Below are 16,082 nucleotides of genomic sequence, written 5' to 3' on the forward strand. Positions count from 1 at the left end.
AACTTTTAACAAGACACACCTGTTAATTGAAATGCATTCCTGGTGACTACCTCATGAAGCTGGTTGAGAGAATGCCAAGAGTGTGCAAAGCTGTCATTAAGGCAAAGGGTGGCAATTTGAAGAATCGCAAATCTAAAATATATTTTGAGTTGTTTAACACTTTTTTGGTTACTACATGATTCCATATGTGATATTTCATAGTGTTGTCTTCACTATTATTCTACAATGTAGAAAATAGTAAAAAAATAAATTAAAACCCTTGAATGAGTAAGTGTGTCCAAACTTTTGACTGGTACTGTATCCATGTGTGTATATACAGTTGAAGTCAGAAGTTTACATACACCTTAGCCAAATACATTTAAACTCAGTTTCACAATTCCTGACATTTAATCCAAGTAACAATTCCCTGTCTTAGGTCCGTTAGGATCACCACTTTATTTTAAGAATGTGAAATGTCAGAATAATAGTAGAGAGAATTATTTATTTCAGCTTTTATTTCTTTCATCACATTCCCAGTGGGTCAGAAGTTTACATACACTCAATTAGAATTTGGTAGCATTGCCTTTACACTGTTTAACTTGGGTCAAACGTTTCTGGTAGCCTTCCACAAGCTTCCCACAATAAGTTGGGTGAATTTTGGCCCATTCCTCCTGACAGAGCTGGTGTAACTTAGTCAGGTTTGTAGGCCTCCTTGCTCGCACACGCCTTTTCAGCTCTTCTCACACATTTTCTTTAGGATTGAGGTCAGGGCTTTGTGATGGCCACTCCAATACCTTGACTTTGTTGTCCTTAAGCCATTTTGCCACAACTTTGGAAGTATGCTTGGGGTCATTGTCCATTTGGAAGACCCATTTGTGACCAAGCTTTAACTTCCTGACTGATGTTTTGAGATGTTGCTTGAATATATCCACATCATTTTCCTACCTCATGACGCCATCTATTTTGTGAAGTGCACCAGTCCCTCCTGCAGCAAAGCACCCCCACAACATGATGCTGCCACCCCCGTGCTTCACGGTTGGGATGGTGTTCTTCAACTTGCAAGCCTCCCCCTTTTTCCTCCAAACATAACAATGGTCATTATGGCCAAACAGTTCTATTTCTGTTTCATCAGACCAGAGGACATTTGTCCAAAAAGTACCATGTTTGTCCCCATGTGCAGTTGCAAACCGTAGTCTGGCTTTTTCATGGCGGTTTTGGAGCAGTGGCTTCTTCCTTGCTGAGCAGCCTTTCAGTTTATGTCGATATAGGACTTGTTTTACTGTGGATATAGATACTTTTGTAACCGTTTCTTCCAAGCATCTTCACAAGGTCCTTTGTTGTTCTGGGATTGATTTGCACTTTTTGCACCAAAGTACGTTCATCTCTAGGAGACAGAACGCGTCTCCTTCCTGAGCGGTATGACGGCTGTGTGGTCCCATGGTGTTTATACTTGCGTACTATTGTTTGTACAGATGAATGTGGTACCTTCAGGCATTTGGAAATTGCTCGCAAGGATGAACCAGACTTGTGGGGATCTACCATTTTTTTTCTGAGGTCTTGGCTGATTTCTTTTGATTTTCCCATGTCAAGCAAAGAGGCACTGAGTTTGAAGGTCGGCCTTGAAATACATCCACAGGTACACCTCCAATTGACTCAAATTATGTCAATTAGCCTATCAGAAGCTTCTAAAGCCATAACATCATTTTCTGGTATTTTCCAAGCTGTTTAAAGGCACCGTCAACTTAGTGTATGTAAACTTCTGACCCACTGGAATTGTGATACAGTGAATTATACGTGAAATAATCTGTCTATAAACAATTGTTGGAAAAATGACTTGTGTCATGCACAAAGTAGATGTCCTAACCGACTTGCCAAAACTAGTTTGAACAAGAAATTTGTGGAGTGGTTGAAAAACGAGTTTTAATGACTCCAACCTAAGTAAACTTCCGACTTCAACTATTTGTATGTATGCATGCAGGTATGTGTATGTGTGTGTACCTGCAGCCCAGTGTAGTCTGTAGCAGGGTGGTAATTCCCACACAGAAGAAGATAGTTCCTATGAGCTGACTGGTAGCCCACTGGTCAAACCCTACACACATGGCTTCAGCTAGCAGGAACGGCACTGCGATGGTGCCACTGAAACAGGTCAGGTAGTGCTGGAGAGAGAGGTGAGAGAGGGTTAGAATGAGATGTGTGTGTCACTGTGTGTGATGGCCTTTTACAGTGTGTATGTGTTTATGTTAATAGACAGGACTGTTGTGTAAATATTGACCGAGTTAATATTGATTGAGGTTATTGAGGTCTCTGTGTGTCTGTGAAGCAGAGCATCAACTTTCATAACAGTATGTTTCATAAGCATGAGTATAAAGGGGAGGGGCTTAGTCTACCCACTCCTGATGTAACTATGTTACATGATACGGGTTATAGAACAGGAAAGAGGAAGTGACTCGAATAAGCGGTGAGATGGCATTTTTTGGGCCTGGGCTTAGCTGCATTTTTACAGTCTGAACTTAAATGTCTTCCTCTCCTTGTCTCCTCTTGTTTATCATCAGCACTGATAAAGGAAAGCAATAGGGAGAGGAACTTTATTAGGAATTAGCTTTCACATCAGTGCAGGTGAAGGAGAGGAGACAAGGAGGAAGCCACATTATTTAGATTACATTTATACTTTCAGACAGTCCAACATAAAACACATGCTTATCTGGTACTTGCAAAACAACAGAGGTACCAGAGCTATGGGTGTGTCTCTCACCTGTAAGCCCAGGAATATACACAAGTACCAGGGAGGTGTGTCTTCGATGGTGTAGATCATGTCCATTCTCCTGGCGTCCATACTGTCTGCACTGTCCAATGTCTCCGACATGGAACTCTACACACATGCAAAGGTGAGAAGACAGTTTTTTAGATTATTGATGTAGGCTACTATAAAATCTCACACCACAGGGTATACAATTTCTGGACCAAAGGGTTTTAAGACTTAAGTTTTATTTTTAGACTAAGTGCATTTAAGCCTACAGGTAGTAATCTCTATGTGCCTAGTTAAATAAAAGGTTATAAATAAAAGGTTAAATAAAACATTTTTTGAGTGTGTGTTTGCTTTAGGGAGGTCAAAACCTGAAACTAACCACACCCAAAAATAGTGGACTATATAAGGCAGGGTTCTCCAACCTTCTCTAGCATGAGTGCTACATTTAAAAAATGGAACATGCTGTTTTTTTCTAACTTTCAAATAGGCATTCTTCTCTTCTCCTGTCCCCTGCAACTAGTCCCCGGATACTTGGTGTACATGAGAAAGTTCTGTCAATATACCTGGTAAAAAAATGGTTAATAAATAACTCTAAAGGGCCCTATAAAATCTGAGATTTTTCCCCAAATTCTGTTTTACAGTTTCCCAAATTATGTTCTCAGTTTTATTTTCACTCTTAAAATTATAATTGTCAATAGAGAAACAACTCAAATAAATGTTCTGAGTCCATGTCAATGCTTAAATCACACCAGAAGACAACTTTTTTTTTGGTCTGGTTGAAAACGAACAATTTTTTTATTTTTATGTAATTCCCCTTTAATACAGGTAGGCCGTCATTGTAAATAAGAATTTGTTCTTAAACTGACTTGCCGAGTTAAATAAAACCTAAAATAATGTATTTTTTAAAGAAAAATAAATAAATAAATAAATATATAAAAAAAGAATAGCACATCTGGCCCTTTAATTGAGCGTCTAGTGATGGACCTATACTGCTGCTGCTCATTTCATGGCAAAGTTTGCAAATAACAAATAATAGATAGAGATGATATACTTCTGCCAGGTAAGACTATTTTGCAGTTAACATTTAATTGAGAAGGTTTTGTGGAAAATATTTCTGTCAACCCACAAGATGGTAATCACATCAAATGGCTACACACGGAGTGATAAACAATCGAGCGCACGCCACACAGACAGACCGGGACAATGTTCCTGGAAGTTAATTGGCAGATATTGTGTTAGGTTTGGGTTTTTAAGCCAATAGTGGCTAACCAGGGGTGGGATAATGAACATTTTACATTGAATAGATAGTAGCTGGGAGCTTGCTGGTGTCTGATACTTGTGAGATTTGTTTATGACCGTTTGCGGTGGAACACATGAAAATTGCATGTACTTTCAGAATTGTTTGATGAGCTACTCATAGGTGGGCTGCAAGCTACTGGTAGCTCACGATCGACCTGTTGGGAGACATCCCTGGAGACAAACTACACAGAACAGTCATACTGTAGGCTGACGATTTCACAGCAACATAACAGATAGAGGGGCAGGAGATGGGAGAAGAATATTCAGCATGGAAGAGGGAAAGGCTGAACAATTCAGCAAGAGAGTGTAGTCAAAGAAAGAAGGGGATAGATTCAGAAAAGGGAGAGAGAGAAAAAAGGGAGAGATTCAAGCAGACACCGGCGAGAAATTCCTCTTGCCTCTGACTATCTTTCTCTCCCTTTCTCACACAAGGGGAAAAGTGCAGAGTCACAGTGACAGAGAGAAGAGAGGATGATCAAAAGAGCAGGGATAAACAAAGGATGTAGGGGAGGGACAGGGTGAGTGAGAGTGTATGAGAGGAGAAGGGAGAGTTAGGAGTTTAAACTATGCGTGTGTCTCGTACCTTCTCTCCTTCCTGGTTCTCTTTAGTGTAGATTGCCATCAGTTCAGTGTCTTCAGTGTCCTGCTCTCCAGTGGCCTGTTCCACTCCGTTCACCACCACCTACAGTACAGTACAGTACATGCATGTCAATACTTCATCCACCTACACAGACAGATGCATGTCAATACTTCATCCACCTACACAGACAGATGCATGTCAATACTTTAACCACCTAATGTACATAGACAGACACACAGACAGATACATGACAATCATTGATCTGGGCTAACTAACTATGAAACATTGAGTACCAAGGACCCATATTTCATTATCCCTCTATTATTGTAACAGCATTTGTTTCAGAAATGTAACTGTATAAAGCCAATGTAGGGGTAGAGAAATGACAAACTTCCATAGTGTTATGCTGATGCGCTGTGCCTTTGCAGTGACGTAGTGTTTTGACAACAGTGACGCTTTTTTGCACTGCAAAAACCTCACCCTAGTAAGTATTTTACAAACATTTCATACTGCATTATACAACAGTAGCACAACTTATGTACACTCACGTACGCACAACAGAGAGAACATTTCAAGGAAAGCAAGGACATTGATGCTGATTGGGTAAGGTTAACAGAACTATCAGACATAACACACAAAGGACAGCCTGGGTGTTGCTTTGGGAGCCTTTGCACTTTGCCTGGAAAATGATCTCTGGGAATACTGGGCAATAAGTACATCAGTTTCTTCATTAGTTGAAGACCCGAGCCGACGAGGTGAAAAAAAAAGGTCTATGTGCTGTTGAGCAGGGTTAACCCTCCAGGGGCACGGTACTACTATGGCTGAAATGTGTAAAAAAATATTTCGCTGCACCTGTCCTGTCTATGTGACTTTATTTATTTTTTACATTGGTCTATTTATCACTCTGCTGCACACACATACGCTGTAGGGATCCAAGGTCATGACATCACTGTGCGTGTGTGTTGTGGATGTGTGTTCTCCGTCTGTGGCTTGGTTAGCAAATCACAGATGAAGTTCAGTATAGAAGGACAGTGTTCAGTCTCTCACACACACAGCGTCATTTGTCTAAATTTGATTTGAGGATGCGTCTTTGCATACTTTCATCCATCTTTGCATCTAGTCTGCCAGGCATGAAAAACAACAAACTACTCTTGTTCAGACTCAAATGTCAAAGGCATTCAAATGTGTGTGTGTGTGTGTGTCTGTGTACCTTTCCCGGGGACACATTCCATCCTACTGCCTATCTTTCACTAGCTGGGAAATATCACTGCTGACAGAGCAGTCATCAGATGAGAGAACTTAGAATGAACTAAAGGTCTGTCATTGGTATTAATGGACATTAGTTAATTAATTTCTTTTTTTTATTGGCACATACACTGGATAGGTGCAGCGAAATGTGTTGTTCCATCTACAGATTCTTCACCTTGTAGGCTCGGGTATTCGAACAAGTGACCTTTCACTTACTGGCCCAACACTCTTACCGCTAGGCTACCTGCTGCCCCAGACATCACATCCCTAGACGTCACAAAACTAGTACCCTTGGTAGAGAGCTATGGCGATAGAGAGCTATGGAGAGGACATCGAGGGGGAGATTAAAGAATGAATACAAGAGGCAAAGAAAGAAAGACAAAGAAAGGAGGAAGAGAAAGACAGAAGGGAGGGAGGGAGACTGGCTGTACAGGTAATTGAGGATAGCCATTGTGTCCCTTTATCCACCTCTGTCCGATTCAGCCATTCAGTAACAGGAGCATGTGAATGGGATCGTTATAACAAACAGGATATATAGTCGTAAATCTCTGAGTGACTCAAAACCCAGAGAGGCTTTGTGTTTGGGCTCCTCAGTACAGTATTATGTCTGTGTGTGTGCGTGGCTAGGGAAACCATTATTGTTGATTTGTGGTGTGACCTACATGAGGGGACTGTGCTCCAACCAAGAGGAAATGGCCAGAACAAAATTGGCACGACATGGAGACTAACAGTGCATGTGTGGATGTTCGTCAGTGCATGTGTGACCCTGACAAGTGTTAAGTGATCCTAATGACAGGTCTCTGTGTATGGTGGCCAAACCCTGTCTTTACCATCACTCCTCTGTCAGTGTGTCAACTTGATGACCCTTAAAGGGCCAATATGTGGTTGAAACAATAACAGTGCTCACACCCCCTCTGCTTTGGTAAGAAGCTGAGGGACAGGCCTGGACAAATGTAACAACTTTCAAATTCATAGACAGACAGTCCTGACATCCATGACTCTGACTATCCATGATAACAAAATTATGGCCTTAAAGCATGCTTAAAACTATGTCTACAAACATTTATTTTGGGTTCTGATGGGGTATGACAGTTGAACTAAGCTCATGAGGCATTTCTAAGTTATATTCTTTAAGAATCAAATGGGTAAATATCATTCATTTATAAGTCAAAAAATGTATGTAGTAACTGCTGATTGCCGCTTTAAAACTGACTAAATACCCAGTGCAAGCAGACACACACACACACACACACACACACCGTACCGGAATGGGGTAGAAGTCTGCGCTGTGTTTGTTCTCCTCCTCATACATTCCCCCTTCTCCTCCCTCCATCGACATAGAGGTGGTATTCTTCCCCACGCCCATTCCTCTATTTTCCTCCTCTTCCCTCGCTCGCTCCGGTAGAAACACTGCAGATTGATCCTTCAGCTCCCTTACATGGTCCAGGACTGTGTCATCTACTGAGAGAGAGAGATAAAAGATGGATCATTTACTACACTTTCCTGAGTCTGCCCTTGATGTCATCTAGACTACAGTATTACAGTAGTTACTGTACCAGGTAGACTACGCTAGAAAATTGGCCTTTTGCCCACTGGGCCAAAAGCTCCACGGTGGTGTGTGGATGGAGAGCAGGGTTGGGCTTAAACCCGAGTTTACAGATAGACAGCTGTCTGTTCCTGGTTCCAGAGCCCCAGACCTGAGGCATCAGTATTTGCACAGTCACCATCTCTTCACCCCAGAATGGATCATGAGCAGAGATCAGATGTGATCCAGGACTGTGGAGAGACCTGATACTGGGATGGGCCTGGGAGACCCCGAAGGAGTTCCAAATGTCACCATGTTCCATATACACTGCACTACTTTTGACAAGAGCTCTATGGGCCTGGTCAAACGTAGTGCACTATAAAGAGAATAAGGTGTAATTTGGGACGCAGCCCCAGATGTATACACTCATACAGTAAGCTGTCAGGGATCGATGAGAAATAGGGCAGAGGATGGGGGATGATGGATGAGAGAGGGTGGAAAGGAGAACAGAGTTGACAGGTACAATAGGAGAGCAGAGACACAGGGAAGGATGGAGGAGGAGATTGAGGGATAGACTGAGGAGGGAAAGAGGGAAGAGGGTGAGAAAGGAATAAAAGTGGAAGGAAGAGGTGTGAGAGGGAGGTCAGTTTGTTGTTCTCAGGCGGTGTTGTGTTATTTCTGGTGTCATGTCAACTCCATTTTATGTAAGACAAGGCCTTGGGCTCAGTCTAGCCCTGTGACTAGTCCCGGTCTCACCCCTCCCCCTACTCTATACTTTAACACAAGACCTTTGGCTGTGTCTATCCCTGCATGTTATCTTTCACTATCTTTCTAAACTTGTACAAGGCCTTCTGTCAGACTTAACCTTCCTCTCAACACCCTCTCCCCAGCTTTAAAAATGACAGATTAAGCCTACTCTCCAGAGAACATTTTAGTCTAGGAGTAAACAAAGTCCAACTCCAGTCTCCTTTTCAGTTTATCACCAAAAGGCACATCTCAATAGGTGGCCCAGGAGTCCTCTGACATGACACAAATGGTGAAGGGGGTTGGATGGGACTTTCCTTTTTCGTTCTCAATTGTTCCTCAACCAAGGGGGAAGGCCGATGACAGAGGGCACCATCAGACACCAACTCTTTGAATGGCCTACTCCATGAAGTTTGTACTTGTCTAAAAAAAAATATATATTTTTAAAAATACTATTTTGCTCAACATTTTTTTTTACCCTTAAGTGTGTGTACATTACTGTATTTATCCTGGGGATATTGTTATTCAACAGGAAAAGTAAAAAACAAAAAAAAATAGCTGGAGTGAGTCTTCAATCTAGTTCTGAAAAACCATCCCTGAGCTTCCCCCTTTCCCCACCTTTATTATACCCCAACCCTTCTCCCATCCTCCCCCCTCCCTACTTTCTTCATGTGGGGTGCTGTGTGAAGTACCTAGTTGACATCACCCCCCATCCCTGTCCCCCTCCCCTTTTCTAATACCCTCCTCGTCTCCCCCATCCCCTCACCCCTGTCCCCCCCCCATCCCTGGTCAGTGTTAAATGTTGGTAAGTGAAGTACCTAGTTGACACATCCCATCGCTCCTGTCGAGCTGGGCAGCGGGGTGCATCTGTGTGGAAGGGGTGAAAGAGGGAGAGGAGGGGGCAGGTGGGAGAAGCGAGAGAGAAAGAGATGGAGAGAGAGGAGAGAGCTGAGGGGGGGGGGGGGCGGGCAGGTGAGGGGTAAGGGGGCAAGATAGTTGTTAATGTGACAGCCAACATTCATTAACCGCTCATCAGTCAGGTAATTCATGAGGTTGATTGGTTTCTATCCTCTGTCCCTCTCTCTCCAGCTATAGACCTATCACACAGGCACACCTTTTTGTGACATGGAAATAATATGCCCTAACAGGCTGTCCTACAGTGGCAGTCTGTCCCATAGTAAACTACAGTGGTGTGTGTAGTTGTCCCATAGGCCACAGTGGTATTTGTGAGAAACTAACACAGCTCTGTTTCCCCGTGTGCGTGCGTGAGCCATGGAGGTGGAGGAGAGTCTGTGTTGACAACATTCCATCCATCTGCTCCTCTGTGTGGTAGCACATCACTCCCCAACTCCAACCCTGGAGGCTGAAGGGTACAATGTGTGTGTTGGTGGGGGGTGTGGGGTTGTGTGAGGGAGAGTTAATTCAGTGTTCATTCATGTCAGAGAGGAATAGGCGAAGCGAGAGCATTTGCTCTGCCCAAAATCTGTCCGCATGAGATCAGCCTTTTTGTGTATGGAGGTGTATGGAGAGTGTAGAATTACATGAGGCTTATATGATAAACAGAAGTTTTGTAATGTTTAGGTTGTTACAAAAGTACTGATAAGTGGATGCACGTGGCATTCCGGCAACTACTTAGTTGTGCCTGTTGTTCATACTGCCCTCTCATTGACTAGAATGTCTCACCTGATCCACCTGCCTTCAATCATTGAGGACACGAATTTCAATTGTTAGAGTGGTCACCCGGCTATCTTGTTGATATAATACAGTGAGGGAAAAAAGTATTTGATCCCATGCTGATTTTGTACGTTTGCCCACTGACAAAGAAATGATCAGTATATAATTTTAGTAGGTTTATTTGAACAGTGAGAGACAAAATAACAACAAAATCCAGAAAAACACATGTCAAAAATGTTATAAAATGATTCGCATTTTAATGAGGGAAATAAGTATTTGACCCCTCTGCAAAACATGACTTAGTGGCAAAACCCTTGTTGGCAATCAGAGGTCAGACGTTTCTTGTAGTTGGCCACCAGGTTTGCACACATCTCAGGGAGGGATTCTGTCCCACTCCTCTTTGCAGCTCTTCTCCAAGCCATTAAGGTTTCAAGGCTGACGTTTGGCAACTCGAACCTTCAGCTCCCTCCACATATTTTCTATGGGATTAAGGTCTGGAGACTGGCTAGGCCACTCCAGGACCTTAATGTGCTTCTTCTTGAGCCACTCCTTTGTTGCCTTGGCCGTGTGTTCTGGGTCATTGTCATGCTGGAATACCCATCCACGACCCATTTTCAATGCCCTGGCTGAGGGAAAGAGGTTCTCACCCAAGTACATGGCCCCGTCCATCGTCTCTTTGATGCGGTGAAGTTGTGCTGTCCCCTTAGAAGAAAAACACCCCCAAAGCATAATGTTTCCACCTCCATGTTTGACGGTGGGGATGTTGTTATTGGGATCATAGGCAGCATTCCTCCTCCTCCTCCTCCAAACACGGCGAGTTGAGTTGATGCCAAAGAGCTCCATTTTGGTCTAATCTGACCACAACACTCACCCAGTTGTCCTCTGAATCATTCAGATGTTCATTGGCAAACTTCAGACGGGCATGTATATGTGCTTTCTTGAGTAGGGGGACCTTGCGGGCGCTGCAGGATTTCAGTCCTTCACGGCGTAGTGTCTTACCAACTGTTTTCTTGGTGACTATGGTCCCAACTGCCTTGAGATCATTGACAAGATCCTCCCGTGTAGTTCTGGGCTGATTCCTCACCGTTCTCATGATCATTGCAACTCCACGAGGTGAGATCTTGCATGGAGCCCCAGGCCGAGGGAGATTGACAGTTCTTTTGTGTTTCTTCCATTTGCGAATAATCGCACCAACTGTTGTCACCTTCCCTTTAAGAGTGTGCTCCTAATCTCAGCTCGTTACCTGTATAAAAAGACACCTGGGAGCCAGAAATCTTTCTGATTGAGAGGGAGGGGGTCAAATACTTATTTCCCTCATTAAAATGCAAATCAATTTATAACATTTTTGACATGCATTTTTCTGGATTTTGTTGTTGTTATTCTGTCTCTCACTGTTCAAATAAACCTACCATTAAAATTATAGACTGATCATTTCTTTGTAAGTGGGCAAACGTACAAAATCAGCAGGGGATCAAATACTTTTTTCCCTCACTGTAGATCATCTTTGTTCATGTCGTCTTATAGGTGACAAAAGCACATTGTGTGAATAGTTATTGTAATGTCAGCAATAGTCACAAAAGAATGTGTTGTGTGAGTGTGTTTACGGTCAGTTATAAGACTCCTCGGTCATTGCAGTTCTAGAGAAACAGAAGTGAAATGTACAAGAATAGGAAATAAACTTTACAGAAGCACCTAGAATAACCTCAACATTCACCCAGAGGGATAGTCCTATGACTACAGTTAATAGGAAGGAAAAAGATGACAGTCCTTAAACAACCAAAAGACAACTTCTTTATAAACCAACGTACATACCCTGAGGATTAGAATGTGTAGAGAGAGGGGGATAGACAGAAATAGAAAGACAGACAGAGAGAGACAGAGAGAGAGACAGGAAGGAGTAAGAAACTCAAAACAGGAAGTACCCGTGCTAAGGTCTATTCAACGCTGGTCTGACCAATCGTAATCAATCTTGAAGCATGTTTTTGATCACGCGGACTGGGATATGTTCCGGGTAGCCTCTGAGAATAACACTGACGTATATACAGACACGGTGACAGAGTTAATCAGGAAGTGTATAGGGGATGTTCTTCCTACTGTGACTACTAAAACCCACCCAAACCAGAAACCATTGATAGATGGCAGCATTTGCACAAATCTGAAAGCGCAAACAACCACATTTAACAATAGCAAGGTGACTGGGAATATGGTCGAATACAAACAGTGTAGTTATTCCCTCCGTAAGGCAATCAAACAGGCAAAACGTCAGTACAGAGACAAAGGAGTCACAATTCAACGGCTCAGACACGAGATGTATGTGGCAGGGTCTACAGACCATCACGGATTACAAAGGGAAAACCAGAAACGTCTCGGACACCGACGTCTTGCTCCCAGACAAGCTAAAACGCCTGCTTTGAGGATAACACAGCGCCACCGACGCGGCCCGCTCCCAAGGACTGTGGGCTCTCCTTCTCTGTGGCCGTCGTGACTAAGACATTTAAACGTGTTAACCCTCGCAAGGCTGCTGGCCCAGACGGCATCCCTAGCCGCATCCTCAGAGCATGCGCAGACCAGCTGGCTGAAGTGTTGACAGACATATACAATCTCTCCCTATCCCAGTCTGCTATCCATACTTCCTGAAGATGGCCACTATTGTTCCTGTACCCAAGAAAGCAAAGGTAACTGAACTAAATGACTATCACTCCGTAGCACTCACTTCTGTCATCATGAAGTGCTTTGAAAGGCTAGTTAAGGATAAATCACCTCTACCTTACCTGACATCGTAGACCCACTTCAATTTGCATACGGCCCCAATAGATCCACAGACAATGCAATCGCCATCACACTGCACTATTACATCTGGACAAGAGGAATACCTATGTAAGAATGGTGTTCATTGACTACAGCTCAGCCTTCAACAGCCCTGGTTCTGAACCCCGACCTGTGCAACTGGGTACTAGACATCCTGATGGGCCGCTCCCAGGTGGTGAAGGTAGGAAACAACACCTTCACTTTTCGGATCCTCAACACCGGGGCCCCACAAGGGTGCGTGCTCAGCCCCTTCCTGTAAATTGGACAGTGCCGTTAGATTAAAAAGAATTTAAGCTTTCTGCCAATATCAGATATGTGTATGTCCTGGGAAATGTTCTTGTTACTTACAACCTCATGCTAATCGCATTAGCCTACATTAGCTCAATCATCCCGCAGGGGACCCACCGATCCTGAAGAAGATTTAAGGCCATCAGACTGATAAATAGCCATCAGTAGCCGGCTACCACCCGGTTACTCAACCCTGCACCTTAGAGGCTGCTGCCCTATATACATAGAATCACTGGTCACTTTAATAATGTTTACATACTGCTTTACTCATCTCATATGTGTATACTGTATTCTATTCTTCTGTATTTTATAGTCAATGCCACTCCGACATTGCTCATCCTAATGTTTATATATTTCTTAACCTGTTAGGGCTAGGGGGCAGTATTGACACGGCTGGATAAAAAAACGTACCCGATTTAATCTGGTTACTACTCCTGCCCAGTAACTAGAATATGCATACAATTATTGGCTTTGGATAGGAAACACTCCAAAGTTTCTAGAACTGTTTGAATGGTGTCTGTGAGTATAAAAGAACTCAAATGGCAGGTCAAAACCTGAGAAGATTCTGTACAGGAAGTACCCTGTCTGACCATTTCTTGGCCTTCTTTGCCATCTCTATCCAAAACAAAGGATCTCTGCTGTTACGTGACACTTCCTACGGCTCACATGGGCTCTCAGAAGGCGGCAAAAAGCTGAATCGTGGCTTTGCAGGCTCTGGCTGAAAAAAAGTAGCGCGTTTGGGTAGTGGCTGGTTACAGTACTGTGAGACTCAGGCGCGTGCCCGCGTCGACCGAAAGCTTTGTTTTCTTTCCTCTGTTTACCGAAACGCAGATTCCCGGTCGGAATATTATCGCTTTTTTACGAGAAAAATGGCATAAAAATGGATTTTAAACAGCGGTTGACATGCTTCGAAGTACGGTAATGGAATATTTAGAATTTTTTTGTCACGAATTGCGCCATGCTCGTAACCCTGATTTACCATTTCGGATAGTGTCTAGAACGCACGAACAAAACGCCGCTATTTGGATATAACGATGGATTATTTTGGACCAAACCAACATTTGTTATTGAAGTAGCAGTCCTGGGAGTGCATTCTGACGAAGACAACAAAGGTAATCAAACTTTTGTAATAGTAAATCTGACTTTGGTCAGGGCTAAACTTGGTGGGTGTCTAAATGGCTAGCCGTGATGGCTGGGCTATCTACTGAGAATATTGCAAAATGTGCTTTCACCGAAAAGCTATTTTAAAATCGGACACCTCGATTGCACAAAGGAGTTCTGTATCTATAATTCTTAAAATAATTGTTATGTTTTTTGTGAACGTTTATCGTGAGTAATTTAGTAAATTCACCAGAGGTTTGCGGGGGGTATGCTAGTTCTGAACGTCACATGCTAATGTAAAAAGCTGGTTTTTGATATAAATATGAACTTGATTGAACAAAACATGCATGTATTGTATAACATAATGTCCTAGGTGTGTCATCTGATGAAGATCAAAGGTTAGTGCTGCATTTAGCTGTCTTCTGGGTTTTTGTGACATATGCTAGCTTGAAAAATGGGTGTCTGATTATTTCTGACTGGGTACTCTGCTGACATAATCTAATGTTTTGCTTTCGTTGTAAAGCCTTTTTGAAATCGGACAGTGTGGTTAGATTAACGAGAGTCTTGTCTTTAAAATGCTGTAAAATAGTCATATGTTTGAGAAATTGAAGTAATAGCATTTCTAAGGTATTTGAAAATCGCGCCACGGGATTCAACTGGCGGGTGCGTAGGTGGGACGAATTCGTCCCGCCTAGCCCAGAGAGGTTAAATCCATTCTTTTACTTTTAGATTTGTGTCTATTGTTGTGAATTGTTAGATATTACTGCACTGTTTGAGCCAGGAACACAAGCATTTTGCTACACCCGCAATAACATCTGCTAAATACAGTTGAAGTCGGAAGTTTACATACACTTAGGTTGGAGTCATTAAAACTCATTTTTCAACCACTCCACAAATTTCTTGTTAACGAACTATAGTTTTGGCAAGTCGGTTAAGACATCTACTTTGTGCATGACACAAGTAATTTTTCCAACAATTGTTTACAGACAGATTATTTCACTGTATCACAATTCCAGTGGGTCAAAAGTTTACATACACTAAGGTGACTGTGCCTTTAAACAGCTTGGAAAATTCCAGAAAATGAGGAAGGAAAATTACGTGGATATATTCAAGCAACATCTCAACACATCAGTCAGGAAGTTAAAGCTTGGTCGCAAATGGGTCTTCCAAATGGACAATGACCCCCAAGCATACTTCCAAAGTTGTGGCAAAATGGCTTAAGGACAACAAAGTCAAGGTATTGGAGTGGCCATCACAAAGCCCTGACCTCAATCCTATAGAACATTTGTATTACACCAGCTCTGTCAGGAGGAATGGGCCAAAATTCACCGAACTTATTGTGGGAAGCTTGTGGAAGGCTACACGAAACATTTGACCCAAGTTAAACAATTTAAAGGCAATGCTACCAAATACTAATTGAGTGTATGTAAACTTCTGACCCACTGGGAATGTGATGAAAGAAATAAAAGCTGAAATAAATCACTCTACTTTTATTCTGACATTTCACATTCTTAAAATAAAGTGGTGATCTTAACTGACCTAAGACAGGGAATTTTTTTTAGGATTAAAAGTCAGGAATTGTGAAAAACTGAGTTTAAATGTATTTGGCTAAGGTTTATGTAAACTTCCGACTTCAACTGTATGTGTATGTGACCAGTATTGATTTTGAAGAGACATGTATCGCTAACTGTAACCCTACCCAGAATACCCTGGGTTGACAGTGCTGGCTCCATCACCATGCTAACCTGAACTGTGTTACACTGATGTAAGATTCCACTGGAGGAGGAAAACAATCCCTGCCAACCAGATGTGTGTGTCCATTAGAGCTGGGCGATATGGACAAAAATTCCTATCACGATACATATCCTGAATTGATGCAATAACGATAAATAGAACAATAAGTTTATAACATTACGTTTTTTTAATGATCTTTTAAAACTACTAGTTTGATGGTTGTGGTCATCAATTGTCACAAAAAATAAATAAAAATAGCACTCATATTAGCAAACTTATTTCATTTCAAACTTTACATTTCTTTAGTATAGACTACTTATTGTAATGAACGATATCAGCAAAATGCCTGCGATAAG

The 16,082-nt window shown here is 42.4% G+C and overlaps 1 protein-coding gene across 3 annotated transcripts in view; it reads right to left on the reverse strand.

Moving 5' to 3' along the window:
* The window catches only part of LOC106580443 (solute carrier family 23 member 2), a 74,141-nt gene that overhangs the window by 24,208 nt on the left and 33,851 nt on the right, over positions 1-16,082 (reverse strand). Inside the window, exons 2-6 of one of the 3 annotated variants that reach the window (XM_045703224.2) lie at positions 8,940-9,069; positions 7,117-7,313; positions 4,608-4,706; positions 2,732-2,848; positions 1,978-2,135 (exon numbers count right to left, since the gene is read on the reverse strand). In XM_045703224.2, the coding sequence (XP_045559180.2) occupies positions 1,978-2,135; positions 2,732-2,848; positions 4,608-4,706; positions 7,117-7,313; positions 8,940-8,988 (620 nt within the window). In that variant the 5' untranslated portion in view covers positions 8,989-9,069. The remainder of the gene's footprint in view (positions 1-1,977; positions 2,136-2,731; positions 2,849-4,607; positions 4,707-7,116; positions 7,314-8,939; positions 9,070-16,082) is intronic. The other 2 variants (XM_014161512.3, XM_014161514.3) reach the window with 2 other exon arrangements.

Source organism: Salmo salar, chromosome 20 (genome assembly GCF_965601325.2).
Source record: "Salmo salar chromosome 20, fSalSal1, whole genome shotgun sequence".
NCBI lineage: Eukaryota > Metazoa > Chordata > Actinopteri > Salmoniformes > Salmonidae > Salmo > Salmo salar.